The 14050-nt window shown below is 42.7% G+C and overlaps 1 protein-coding gene across 1 annotated transcript; it reads right to left on the bottom strand.

The window, feature by feature from the left end:
* Window positions 1–9145: 9145 nt before the first annotated feature.
* On the bottom strand, window positions 9146–11758 carry LOC135559977 (zinc finger protein 135-like). The gene is made up of 2 exons (XM_065000887.1): window positions 11467–11758; window positions 9146–10645 (listed from the first exon to the last, which is right to left on the bottom strand). The coding sequence occupies exon 2, from the start codon at window positions 10512–10514 to the stop codon at window positions 9237–9239; it is 1278 nt and encodes a 425-aa protein (XP_064856959.1). The 5' UTR covers window positions 10515–10645; window positions 11467–11758; the 3' UTR covers window positions 9146–9236.
* Window positions 11759–14050: the final 2292 nt, after the last annotated feature.

Genomic DNA, 14050 nt, shown 5'->3' with positions numbered 1-14050 from the left:
ACTGACACCGTCTGGTATAGAGGTCCTGGATGACAGGAAGCTTGGCCCCGGTGATATATTGGGCTATATTGTCATGCCCTCTTCACAACTGTCATGGTGTGTGTGGACCATAAAAGTTTGTTGGTGATGTGGACACCAAGGAACTTGTAGCTCTAAACCTGCTCCACTACAGCCCCGTCGATGAGAATGGTGGCGTGCTCAAACCTCCTTTTCCTGTAGTCCACAATCTGCTTTGTCTTGATCACGTAGAGGGAGAGGTTGTTATCCTGGCACCACACGGCCAGGTCTCTGACCTCCTCCTTATAGGCTGTCTCATCGTTGTCTGCGTTCAGGCCTACCACTGTTGTGTCATCAGCAAACTTAATGGTGTTGGGAGTCGTGCCTAGCCATGAGTGAACAGGGAGCACATACACCCCTGAGGTGCCCCCGTGTTGAGGATCATTGTGGCAGATGTGTTTTTACCTACCCTTACCACCCGTCAGGAAGTCCAGGATCCAGTTGCAGAGGGAGGTGTTTAGTCCCAGGGTCTTTAGCTTAGTAATGAGCTTTGCGGGCACTATGGTGTTGAACGCCGAGCTGTAGTCAATAAATAGCATTCTCACATCGGTGTTCCTTTTGTCCAGGTGGGAAAGGGCAGTGTGGAGTGCAATAGAGATGGCATCATTTGTGGATTTGTTGGGGCGGTAGACAAATTGGGGTGGGTCTATGGTTTCTGGGATAATGGTGTTGATGTGAGTCATTACCTTAGTGTTCTTGGGCACAGGGACTATGGTGGTCTGCATGAAACATGTTGGTATTACATACTCAGACAGGGAAATTGAAAATGTCAGTGAAGACACCTGCCAGTTGGTCAGAGTTCACAATTCGGAGTTCACAGCCTTGTGAATGTTGACCTGTTTAAAGGTCTTATATCTGCTGCGGACAGTGTGATCACACAGTCATCCAGAACAGCTGATGCTCTCATGCATGTTTCAGTGTTACTTGCCTCAAAGTGATCATAGAAGTAATTTAACTTGACTGGTAGGCTCACAGTCACTGGGCAGCTCACAGCTGTGCTTCCCTTTGCAGTCTGTAATGGTTTGCAGGCCCTGCCACATCCGATGAGCATCGGAACAGGTGTAGTACGATTCCATCTTAGTCCTGTATTGACGCTTTGCCTGTTTGATGGTTCATCAGAGGGCATAGCAGGATTTTTTTTATAAGCTTCCGGGTTAGAGTCCCGCTCCTTGAAAGCAGCAGCTCTACCCTTTAGCTCAGTGCGGATGTTGCCTGTAATCCATGGCTTCTGGTTTGGGTATGTACGTACAGTCACTGTGGGGCTTCTGGTTGGGATGTGCATCTCAAAGCATTCTTAGCATAAATGACTACACATTTAGCGTAGTGTAGAGCTCAAAATCAACCTGATACCCCAAAATAAACTATTTCAAAATAAGGTCTAAATCAATTACGAGCGCAGTTGACCAAACCCCTCCCTTTCCCGGCACTCAAATCTTCTGGCATTTCTTCATGTTCTTCTTCAGATAGGTTCAGAGTTCAAAAGTGGATAGGCCATGATAATGTCCTAATGTCATCGTCTCCGCTGAGCCCCACCACAACTCCTACTAGGTCTTGTCCATTTGCCAACCAGTATACCAGCAATATGAGAGAAGTTTTGGAAACGGATCTCTCTCCATGCTCACTTCACGTGGACTCCTTTGGCACTCCTGAGAGGAAAAGGCAGTTGATACCTTCAACTGGACGCTGTACAACGGTTGCTGGGGCTCGGACTCAGGTCTCTCGTTAGAAGTGGCGCCAGGACAGGGACACAGCGCCTTTTCTTCAGCCGGGTTAGAGTTTTTTGAGGTCCGTTTGGTCAAATGATCCCTTCCATGCATCTAGATACACTCTGTAGTCACCTTTCTCAAAAAGAGGACAGATCAGAACAGTTCCGTTCATTTCTGACTCAGGAAATCCAGACAAGCTGACTGTTAATGACAAATTATTACTTAGGACCAATATTCTTAAAACACGTCAAAGAAAACACCACATTCTGTTGATACCATGTTTTTTCGAATTGGTTTATCCTCCCTTATAGTGTCAACCTGGTAGCAGAGCCACGGGGTCAGGAGGTTATGGCGATCATCCAGCAGACCCAATCTGGGGAGATTTGTATCGAAACAAATAACAAAACTATACACCCCTTAATTCCTACATATCACTTCTCACAGGGGTTTAAAAAAGGGCATCGACTGTCTACCGGTCATCAGTCCATATGTGGATTGTAAAGGGTTTTCCTATTAGAACTAAGCAAGCTGCTAAAATGTAAAAACATAAAACAAACACTGGCTGCTAGAACTTAAGAAAAACACAGGCGATAGTTGAAATGACAAATCAGAAAACTCAGGATTTCAGTCAGTAACACAGACCCAATGCTAATGAAATGACAATTAAATCCTGCAAATAACCCGGACATAATGGTCTGTAGTCCTTAACATCTGGGCACAACAATAAACAAGACAATTACCAGGTCATCAAAGTGTTCCTCCGTAGAGACTTCACACATGTGCAAAAGGGGATTTTAGCTTTTCAATCGGCTTCTATTACATCACATCGGCTTCTATTACATCACATCGGCTTCTATTACATCACATCGGCTTCTATTACATCACATCGGCTTTTATTACATCACATCAGCTCCGTAATGATTATTATCTTGATGAAAAAACCCTAAGTCAGGCTTTGTACTACTACGTTATTTAAGTCAGGCTTTGTACTACTACCTTATATAAGTCAGGCTTTGTACTACTACGTTATATAAGTCAGGCTTTGTACTACTACGTTATATAAGTCAGGCTTTGTACTACTACGTTATATAAGTCAGGCTTTGTACTACTACCTTATATAAGTCAGGCTTTGTACTACTACCTTATATAAGTCAGGCTTTGTACTACTACGCTATATAAGTCAGGCTTTGTACTACTACGTTATATAAGTCAGGCTTTGTACTACTACGTTATATAAGTCAGGCTTTGTACTACTACGTTATATAAGTCAGGCTTTGTACTACTACGTTATATAAGTCAGGCTTTGTACTACTACGTAGTACTTCCGCCTGGCTACTCCAACCTCGGCCAACAGCTCCGCCCCCGCAGCTCCTCGCCCAAGCCTCTCCAGGTTCTCCTTTACCCAAATCCAGATAGCAGATGTTCTGAAAGAGCTGCAAAACCTAGACCCGTACAAATCAGCTGGGCTTGACAATCTGGACCCTCTATTTCTGAAACTATCTGCCGCCATTGTCGCAACCCCTATTACCAGCCTGTTCAACCTCTCTTTCATATCGTCTGAGATCCCCAAGGATTGGAAAGCTGCCGCAGTCATCCCCCTCTTCAAAGGGGGAGACACCCTGGACCCAAACTGCTATAGACCTATATCCATCCTGCCCTGCCTATCTAAGGTCTTGAAAGCCAAGTCAACAAACAGGTCACTGACCATCTCGAATCCCACCGTACCTTCTCCGCTGTGCAATCTGGTTTCCGAGCCGGTCACGGGTGCACCTCAGCCACGCTCAAGGTACTAAACGATATCATAACCGCCATCGATAAAAGACAGTACTGTGCAGCCGTCTTCATCGACCTCGCCAAGGCTTTCGACTCTGTCAATCACCATATTCTTATCGGCAGACTCAATAGCCTCGGTTTCTCGGATGACTGCCTTGCCTGGTTCACCAATTACTTTGCAGACAGAGTTCAGTGTGTCAAATCGGAGGGCATGCTGTCCGGTCCTCTGGCAGTCTCTATGGGGTGCCACAGGGCTCAATTCTCGGGCCGACTCTTTTCTCTGTATATATCAATGATGTTGCTCTTGCTGCGGGCGATTCCCTGATCCACCTCTACGCAGACGACACCATTCTATATACTTTCGGCCCGTCATTGGACACTGTGCTATCTAACCTCCAAACGAGCTTCAATGCCATACAGCACTCCTTCCGTGGCCTCCAACTGCTCTTAAACGCGAGTAAAACCAAATGCATGCTTTTCAACCGATCGCTGCCTGCACCCGCATGCCCGACTAGCATCACCACCCTGGATGGTTCCGACCTTGAATATGTGGACATCTATAAGTACCTAGGTGTCTGGCTAGACTGCAAACTCTCCTTCCAGACTCACATCAAACATCTCCAATCGAAAATCAAATCAAGAGTCGGCTTTCTATTCCGCAACAAAGCCTCCTTCACTCACGCCGCCAAGCTTACCCTAGTAAAACTGACTATCCTACCGATCCTCGATTTCGGCGATGTCATCTACAAAATGGCTTCCAACACTCTACTCAGCAAACTGGATGCAGTCTATCATAGTGCCATCCGTTTTGTCACCAAAGCACCTTATACCACCCACCACTGCGACTTGTATGCTCTAGTCGGCTGGCCCTCGCTACATATTCGTCGCCAGACCCACTGGCTCCAGGTCATCTACAAGTCCATGCTAGGTAAAGCTCCGCCTTATCTCAGTTCACTGGTCACGATGGCAACACCCATCCGTAGCACACGCTCCAGCAGGTGTATCTCACTGATCATCCCTAAAGCCAACACCTCATTTGGCCGCCTCTCGTTCCAGTACTCTGCTGCCTGTGACTGGAATGAACTGCAAAAATCGCTGAAGTTGGAGACTTTATCTCCCTCACCAACTTCAAACATCAGCTATCCGAGCAGCTAACCGATCGCTGCAGCTGTACATAGTCTATTGGTAAATAGCCCACCCATTTTCACCTACCTCATCCCCATACTGTTTTTATACTGTTTTTTTATTTTATTTATTTATTTACCTTTCTGCTCTTTTGCACACCAATATCTCTACCTGTACATGACCATCTGATCATTTATCACCCCAGTGTTAATCTGCAAAATTGTATTATTCGCCTACCTCATGCCTTTTGCACACATTGTATATAGACTGCCCATTTTTTTTTCTACTGTGTTATTGACTTGTTAATTGCTTACTCCATGTGTAACTCTGTGTTGTCTGTTCACACTGCTATGCTTTATCTTGGCCAGGTCGCAGTTGCAAATGAGAACTTGTTCTCAACTAGCCTACCTGGTTAAATAAAGGTGAAATAAATAAAAAAAACGTTATATAAGTCAGGCTTTGAACTACTACAAGTCAGGCTTTGTACTACTACGTTATATAAGTCAGGCTTTGTACTACTACGTTATATAAGTCAGGCTTTGAACTACTACAAGTCAGGCTTTGTACTACTACCTTATATAAGTCAGGCTTTGAACTACTACAAGTCAGGCTTTGTACTACTACGTTATATAAGTCAGGCTTTGAACTACTACAAGTCAGGCTTTGTACTACTACGTTATATAAGTCAGGCTTTGAACTACTACAAGTCAGGCTTTGTACTACTACCTTATATAAGTCAGGCTTTGTACTACTACGTTATATAAGTCAGGCTTTGTACTACTACCTTATATAAGTCTAGTGGAAATTCCAACTTTAATTCGCTCGGATTTATTCAATACAGCAACTCATCTCTTACTGCAAAAAAAAAAAAAAAATCAGGCCTTTATGGGCAGTTCTCTATATGTATTACCTGGATGTAGAAAATCAAATAAGCGTTTAGACAGTCATCTAATGCTTTTAACCTTACCTCTATCATATGATCCTTTTAACCTTACCTCTATCATATGATCCTTTTAACCTTACCTCTATTTAACCTTACCTCTATCATATGATCCTTTTAACCTTACCTCTATTTAACCTTACCTCTATCATATGATCCTTTTAACCTTACCTCTATCATATGATCCTTTTAACCTTACCTCTATCAAATGATCCTTTTAACCTTACCTCTATCAAATGATCCTTTTAACCTTACCTCTATCAAATGATCCTTTTAACCTTACCTCTATCATATGATCCTTTTAACCTTACCTCTATCAAATGATCCTTTTAACCTTACCTCTATTTAACCTTACCTCTATCAAATGATCCTTTTAACCTTACCTCTATCAAATGATCCTTTTAACCTTACCTCTATCAAATGATCCTTTTAACCTTACCTCTATCAAATGATCCTTTTAACCTTACCTCTATCAAATGATCCTTTTAACCTTACCTCTATTTAACCTTACCTCTATCAAATGATCCTTTTAACCTTACCTCTATCAAATGATCCTTTTAACCTTACCTCTATCAAATGATCCTTTTAACCTTACCTCTATCAAATGATCCTTTTAACCTTACCTCTATTTAACCTTACCTCTATCAAATGATCCTTTTAACCTTACCTCTATCAAATGATCCTTTTAACCTTACCTCTATCAAATGATCCTTTTAACCTTACCTCTATCATATGATCCTTTTAACCTTACCTCTATTTAACCTTACCTCTATCAAATGATCCTTTTAACCTTACCTCTATCAAATGATCCTTTTAACCTTACCTCTATCAAATGATCCTTTTAACCTTACCTCTATCATATGATCCTTTTAACCTTACCTCTATCAAATGATCCTTTTAACCTTACCTCTATCAAATGATCCTTTTAACCTTACCTCTATCAAATGATCCTTTTAACCTTACCTCTATTTAACCTTACCTCTATCAAATGATCCTTTTAACCTTACCTCTATCAAATGATCCTTTTAACCTTACCTCTATCAAATGATCCTTTTAACCTTACCTCTATCAAATGATCCTTTTAACCTTACCTCTATCAAATGATCCTTTTAACCTTACCTCTATCAAATGATCCTTTTAACCTTACCTCTATCAAATGATCCTTTTAACCTTACCTCTATTTAACCTTACCTCTATCAAATGATCCTTTTAACCTTACCTCTATCAAATGATCCTTTTAACCTTACCTCTATTTAACCTTACCTCTATCAAATGATCCTTTTAACAATAAATACAGCAACTCATCTCTTACTGCAAAAAAATAATAATTTTTCAGGCCTTTATGGGCCGTTCTCTATATGTATTACCTGGATGTCATCTAATGCTTTTAACCTCTATCAAATGATCCTTAAAGGGACCGTGCTGAACCCCTCAGAATAATTTGTTCACCCCTGACGTATGGGTGTTCAGGGTTGCATATTATTAGTATTTCCATTAACAAATCTTTTATTATTAATATTCATCTCTAGTAATCAATTATATGCACATACAATTTTTTTGGGGGGGGGGAATTGTATCTATATTGTCACAGAATCAATACATAAATGTAGGAAATCTTAGTTACTCACATTAATTCAAGAGTGTTTCCAATGACTTCTCCCTTTATCCCTACGAATCAGCTCGCCGTATCGAAACTTATCCACATTTTAAATTTATTTTAGTCTAATTATGCACATTTCTATACTTTATCACAAACACTGGGAATAACACCTAAACAAACTTCAGATGAACGCGTATTTCCAACCTCACACATCACAAACACTTCTCCCTTTATCCCTACGAATCGAAACTGATCCACATTTTGTATTTTTTGAGTCTTATTATTACACATTTCTATACTTTAAATCACAAACTTCAGATGAACGCGTATTTCCAAACTCACACAACTGTCATATCACAAACACAGGGAATAACACCTAAACAATAGTAACCCAGGCCATACCGGTTACCTCATTTATCAAACATTTGATCAAAACATTACACGTTATAATTTGAACTTCACCAAGCAGAGTTCTCTCTCTCTCTCGCAAGATCACCCACACACACTAGTCCTTCACTCCACATGAACCTCACCAGTCCTACTGTGATCAACTCAGTACCACGGATCTGGACTTATTAATTAGCAACCATGCCCAAGGATACCACATTTAAGAACACTTATCAATGGAGTCCTGCTGGTTTACATCAGCTATGGCCCTCTGAAGGAAGACCTCGCTCTGAGCGTCAACAGGGGGCATTTATTTTTATAATTTCATCACTTATGGGACAGATAGTACTGAGGTAGGCTTGGACCATGTCGGAGATCTGGCATCCACCCGCGCACGCTACCTCTCAGATCTTAGGCGGATCCAACTGCTCAATAATGAGTATGGTTTTCCCTAAGATCCCAATTTCTGATTCCCTGTTTACCCAGATATTCAGGAGCGGTCAACAGGTGTTTCAGATCACCTCCTCGTCACCAAAAATATAAATGGTTCCCACAGTTTACCCAGATCTTCAGGAGCAGTCAACAGGTGTTTCAGATCACCTCCTCGTCACCAAAAATATAAATGGTTCCCACAGTTTACCCAGATCTTCAGGAGCGGTCAACAGGTGTTTCAAACAATCATCTTTATTTAATATTGATTAAATTATTGCAATAATGAAAGACTAATCAAGCCCAACACTCTTGACTGTTGGGCAGAGCAGCCAAAACTTTACAGGCAATGCTTTTTCCACCCCTCCCCTGGAGATTGGGTCACCATAAAAGCCACTTTGGGTTTATCCTGTGGTCATCTGCACTGGGGGGCGGGGGTTGTTCTACTCCCCTAGGTTCTCCTCATCTGGGTTACATCTAACCACATCTTATCTATTGGATTTTAGGCTCCTCTCAGTTCACACAGATATTTAAAAATAACATACATTTCTTACTATTAGTTAAGTATATAATCAAACTATTAATAACAAACTAAATCTGGTAAATATGTAATTTTTCTAATATACTCTAATATACTTTTTATCATTTTATTTAAAAAAATTAGATTTTTTTTTTTTTTTTTACATATTAGAAAAACAGTGGTAAAGCATTTCCCCACAGTCAGAGCAGTGGTGAGGTTTCTCTCGGTTAAAAAAAATGGGTTGCCTGAGAGAACAAAACTCTTCCTACAGTCAGAGCAGTGGTGAGGTTTCTCTGTGTGTCAGCTGGTGTCTAGTAAGGTGACACTTCAAGGTGTAACTCCTGTCACACTCTTAGCAGCTGTACGGCCTCCCTCCTGTGTGGACTCTCTGGTGAATCTTTAAGGAATCAGATCAAAAACTAAGTCCACAGGCTGTGCAGCAGTAAGGCTTCTATTTGGAGTGAGTTTGCTGGTGAGATTGAAAGTCACCCGACGTGACAAAACTCATCCCACACTGATCACAGTGGTGTGGCTTCTCTCCTGTGTGCCTTCTCTTGTGAACTTTCAAGGCGCTGGCCTGGGAAAAACTCTTCCCACAGTCAGGAAAGGGCATTGGTATGGCCTCTCTCCTGTGTGTCTTCGCTGGTGAATTCGCAAGGTTGCCATTGTGGCAAAGTTGTTCCCGCAGTCTGAGCAAGATTATGGTTTCTCTCCCTTGTGAAGACGCTCGTGTCCTTTGAGAGACTGTTGCCAAAGGAAGCTCTTGTCACAGTGGGAGCAGTGGTAAGGCTTCTCTCCAGTGTGAATAAGCTTGTGTTTCTTCAATGCACCTAGCGTTGTGCAGCTCGACTCACACTGAGAGCAATGGTACATCTTCTTCTCTGAATGTGTGAACTTGTGATTATTTAAAGAGTCAAGTCTGGAAAAGCTCTTCTTGCAGTCAGAGCAGTGATAGGGTTTCTCTCCTGTGTGTATTCTTCGGTGTGTCCTAAGATTGGCTCTGTGTGCAAACTTCTGCCCACATTCAGAGCACTCATACGGTTTCTCTCCAGTGTGAATCCGCATGTGTCCTTCCAGTGCCCTGGCAGAGGAGAGACTAGCACCGCACTGGGAGCAGCAGTGAGGTTTATCTTCTGTATGTCTGACCTCATGTTCTTTCAGAGATCTGTTGTTAGTGAAACTCAGCTCGCACTTAGAGCAGTGGTATGGCTTTTCTCCCGTGTGAATTTGCATATGATTTTTCAGGTGATCCGACCGTCCAAAACTCCTCTGGCAAACATTGCAGCTGTGTGGTTTCTCACCTGTATGAATTCTCTGGTGTGTGCACAGGGCTGAATTAGTGGCAAAGCTCAACTTACAGTGGAAACAGTGGAAGGGTTTCTGTCCAGTGTGTGTTCGCTTATGCTGCTCTAGAGAATTAGATGATCCTAGCTTCTTGCCACACTGTGGACATTGGTAGCCTTTCTCTCCAGTGTGCACTTTCTTATGTCGCAAGAGTCCAGTCTTAACAGCAAACCTCTTCCCACACTCAGTACATTGGTGGGGCTTCTCTCCAGTATGTCTTAGCTGGTGACATCTTAAAGAAGATATAAATCTGAAGTTTTTCCCACAGTCAGTGCATTGGTAAGGTTTCTCCCCTGTGTGAATCCTCTGGTGTAGTCTGAGTAATTTAGAAGAGGAATAGCTTCCCCCGCACAGCTCACAGTGATGAGGCTTCTCTCCTGTGTGTATTCGTTTGTGTTCAGACAGTGCTGAGGCTTCTGTGAAACTCTGCCCACATTCTGAGCACTGGTATGGTTTTTCTCCAGTGTGAATCCGCATGTGTCCTTCCAGTGCACTGGCAGAGGAGAGGCTAGCTCCACACTGGGCGCAGCAGTGAGGTTTCTCTCCAGTATGAATTCTCTGGTGTCCTCTAAGGTTTACTTTAGAGGTGTAACTCTTCCCACAGTCAGAGCAGCAGTGAGGTTTCTTCCTCATGGGTCTCAGCTGTTGTTTCTTGAGGTGTTCTGATCTTGAGACACTTTTCTCTGCCTCGACAGCATCATGATGTTTTGCCTGCCCAGATGACAAGCCCCTTCTACCGAGAGAGTGACAGATAGGACTGTCCCCTGTGAAACAAAGACAGACAGTTATGGTTCCTTCATATCGAAGACAGATTTAGGCCCAGCTTTTCACACTCTAGTAACCGAATTTAAGCATTTAAAATCTTCAAATGTAAAATCGTGTTAAATCTTCAAATTGTCAATGTATCCAAGGGTGTAGGAGTGTTGTAGTGATAAATTAAATCTAGAATCGGCTTCCTACTTCGCAACAAAGCCTACTTCACTCACGCTGCCAAACATACCCTCGTAAAACTGACTATCCTACCGATCCTTGACATCATTTACAAAATAGCTTCCAATACTCGACTCAGCAAACTGGATGCAGTTTATCACAGTGCCATCCGTTTTGTCACCAAAATCCCTTTATACCACCCACCACTGCGACCTGTATGCTCTAGTCGGCTGGCCCTCGCTACATATTCGTCGCCAGACCCACTGGCTCCAGGTCATCTATAAGTCTATGCTAGGTAAAGCTCCACCTTAGCTCCCTGGTCACCTATCCCTCCAGTGTTAATTTTCTAAATTGTAATTACTTCGCTACTATGGCCTATTTATTGCCTTACCTCCTAACGCCATTTGCACACATTGTATATAGACTTTTTTCCTATTGTGTTTTTGACTGTACTCTTGTTTATTCCATGTGTGTTGTTGTTTGTGTCGCACTGCTTTGCTTTATCTTGGCCATGTCGCAGTTGTACACTAGCCTACCTGGTTAAATAAAGGTGATTTATTTTAATTTGACATCTTTTAAACAGATTGTAGTTAGTGGTAATTAATGACATCCAGGGAGTGTCCCAAAATACATTTATATAACAGCATGAACCCACTTAGCGCCGGTGTTTTCCTGCAGTCGACCAACCGCACAGACAACCTCTTCAGACCCAGCAGTAAGGTGTTACCAGGAGAGGTACGACCCGGGGACTCCGGGAGGGGTAGGGGGGAGGAGGGTTGGAGGGAGAGTGTTTCCTGTTAACTCAAAGAGAGGAGGAGTGTTGTCATATTGGTACAAAACAATAATAGATATATAGATAATATATATAGATAATAGATAATGATCTAAAACAAGTCTTCAAATAGTAAACCTTTGTCCAGAAAACTGTTCCTAATGTCCTATTTATAGTCTAGTGTTGCATTATGGGAACGGTGTCTCCACGTATAGTCTAGTGTTGCATTATGGGAACTGTGTCTCCACGTATAGTCTAGTGTTGCATTATGGGAACTGTGTCTCCACGTATAGTCTAGTGTTGCATTATGGGAACTGTGTCGCCACGTATAGTCTAGTGTTGCATTATGGGAACTGTGTCTCCACGTATAGTCTAGTGTTGCATTATGGGAACTGTGTCTCCACGTATAGTCTAGTGTTGCATTATGGGAACTGTGTCTCCACGTATAGTCTAGTGTTGCATTATGGGAACTGTGTCTCCACGTATAGTCTAGTGTTGCATTATGGGAACGGTGTCTCCACGTATAGTCTAGTGTTGCATTATGGGAACTGTGTCTCCACGTATAGTCTAGTGTTGCATTATGGGAACTGTGTCTCCACGTATAGTCTAGTGTTGCATTATGGGAACTGTGTCTCCACGTATAGTCTAGTGTTGCATTATGGGAACTGTGTCTCCACGTATAGTCTAGTGTTGCATTATGGGAACTGTGTCTCCACGTATAGTCTAGTGTTGCATTATGGGAACTGTGTCTCCACGTATAGTCTAGTGTTGCATTATGGGAACTGTGTCTCCACGTATAGTCTAGTGTTGCATTATGGGATCTGTGTCTCCATGTATAGTCTAGTGTTGCATTATGGGAACTGTGTCTCCACGTATAGTCTAGTGTTGCATTATGGGAACTGTGTCTCCACGTATAGTCTAGTGTTGCATTATGGGAACTGTGTCTCCACGTATAGTCTAGTGTTGCATTATGGGAACTGTGTCTCCACGTATAGTCTAGTGTTGCATTATGGGAACTGTGTCTCCACGTATAGTCTAGTGTTGCATTATGGGAACTGTGTCTCACGTATAGTCTAGTGTTGCATTATGGGAACTGTGTCTCCACGTATAGTCTAGTGTTGCATTATGGGAACTGTGTCTCCACGTATAGTCTAGTGTTGCATTATGGGAACTGTGTCTCCACGTATAGTCTAGTGTTGCATTATGGGAACGGTGTCTCCACGTATAGTCTAGTGTTGCATTATGGGAACTGTGTCTCCACGTATAGTCTAGTGTTGCATTATGGGAACTGTGTCTCCATGTATAGTCTAGTGTTGCATTATGGGAACTGTGTCTCCATGTATAGTCTAGTGTTGCATTATGGGAACTGTGTCTCCATGTATAGTCTAGTGTTGCATTATGGGAACTGTGTCTCCATGTATAGCTCTTACACACCGAGGACTTGAAGAGCACAATCAACAACCTCTGCATCATCATCATAGTTGCTTTGAGAAGGTGTTATTAATCCATGTCAGTAATTTAAAATACTCAAATCATTCCAATCCCGTTTAAAAAGACAAATATAAAGGACCCCTCCCCTAGAGGAAGTTGATGAGGTTAGCTGAACTATTAAAGGACCCCTCCTCCAGAGGAAGTTGATGAGGTTAGCTGAACTATTAAAGGACCCCTCCTCCAGAGGAAGTTGATGAGGTTAGCTGAACTATTAAAGGACCCCTCCTCCAGAGGAAGTTGATGAGGTCAGCTGAAATATTAAAGGACCCCTCCTCCAGAGGAAGTTGATGAGGTTAGCTGAACTATTAAAGGACCCCTCCTCCAGAGGAAGTTGATGAGGTTAGCTGAACTATTAAAGGACCCCTCCCCCAGAGGAAGTTGATGAGGTTAGCTGAACTATTAACGGACCCCTCCTCCAGAGGAAGTTGATGAGGTTAGCTGAACTATTAAAAGACCCCTCCCCTAGAGGAAGTTGATGAGGTTAGCTGAACTATTAAAGGACCCCTCCCCCAGAGGAAATTGATGAGGTTAGCTGAAATATTAAAGGACCCCTCCCCCAGAGGAAATTGATGAGGTTAGCTGAAATATTAAAGGACCCCTCCTCCAGAGGAAGTTGATGAGGTTAGCTGAACTATTAAAGGACCCCTCCCCCAGAGGAAGTTGATGAGGTTAGCTGAACTATTAAAGGACCCCTCCCCCAGAGGAAGTTGATGAGGTTAGCTGAACTATTAACGGACCCCTCCTCCAGAGGAAGTTGATGAGGTTAGCTGAACTATTAAAAGACCCCTCCCCTAGAGGAAGTTGATGAGGTTAGCTGAACTATTAAAGGACCCCTCCCCAGAGGAAATTGATGAGGTTAGCTGAAATATTAAAGGACCCCTCCCCAGAGGAAATTGATGAGGTTAGCTGAACCATTAAAGGACCCCTCCTCCAGAGGAAGTTGATGAGGTTAGCTGAACTATTAAAGGACCCCTCC

Source organism: Oncorhynchus nerka, linkage group LG15 (assembly GCF_034236695.1).
Source record: "Oncorhynchus nerka isolate Pitt River linkage group LG15, Oner_Uvic_2.0, whole genome shotgun sequence".
In the NCBI taxonomy this organism is placed as follows: Eukaryota; Metazoa; Chordata; class Actinopteri; order Salmoniformes; family Salmonidae; genus Oncorhynchus; species Oncorhynchus nerka.
This window is presented reverse-complemented; position numbering and strand designations above follow the sequence as displayed.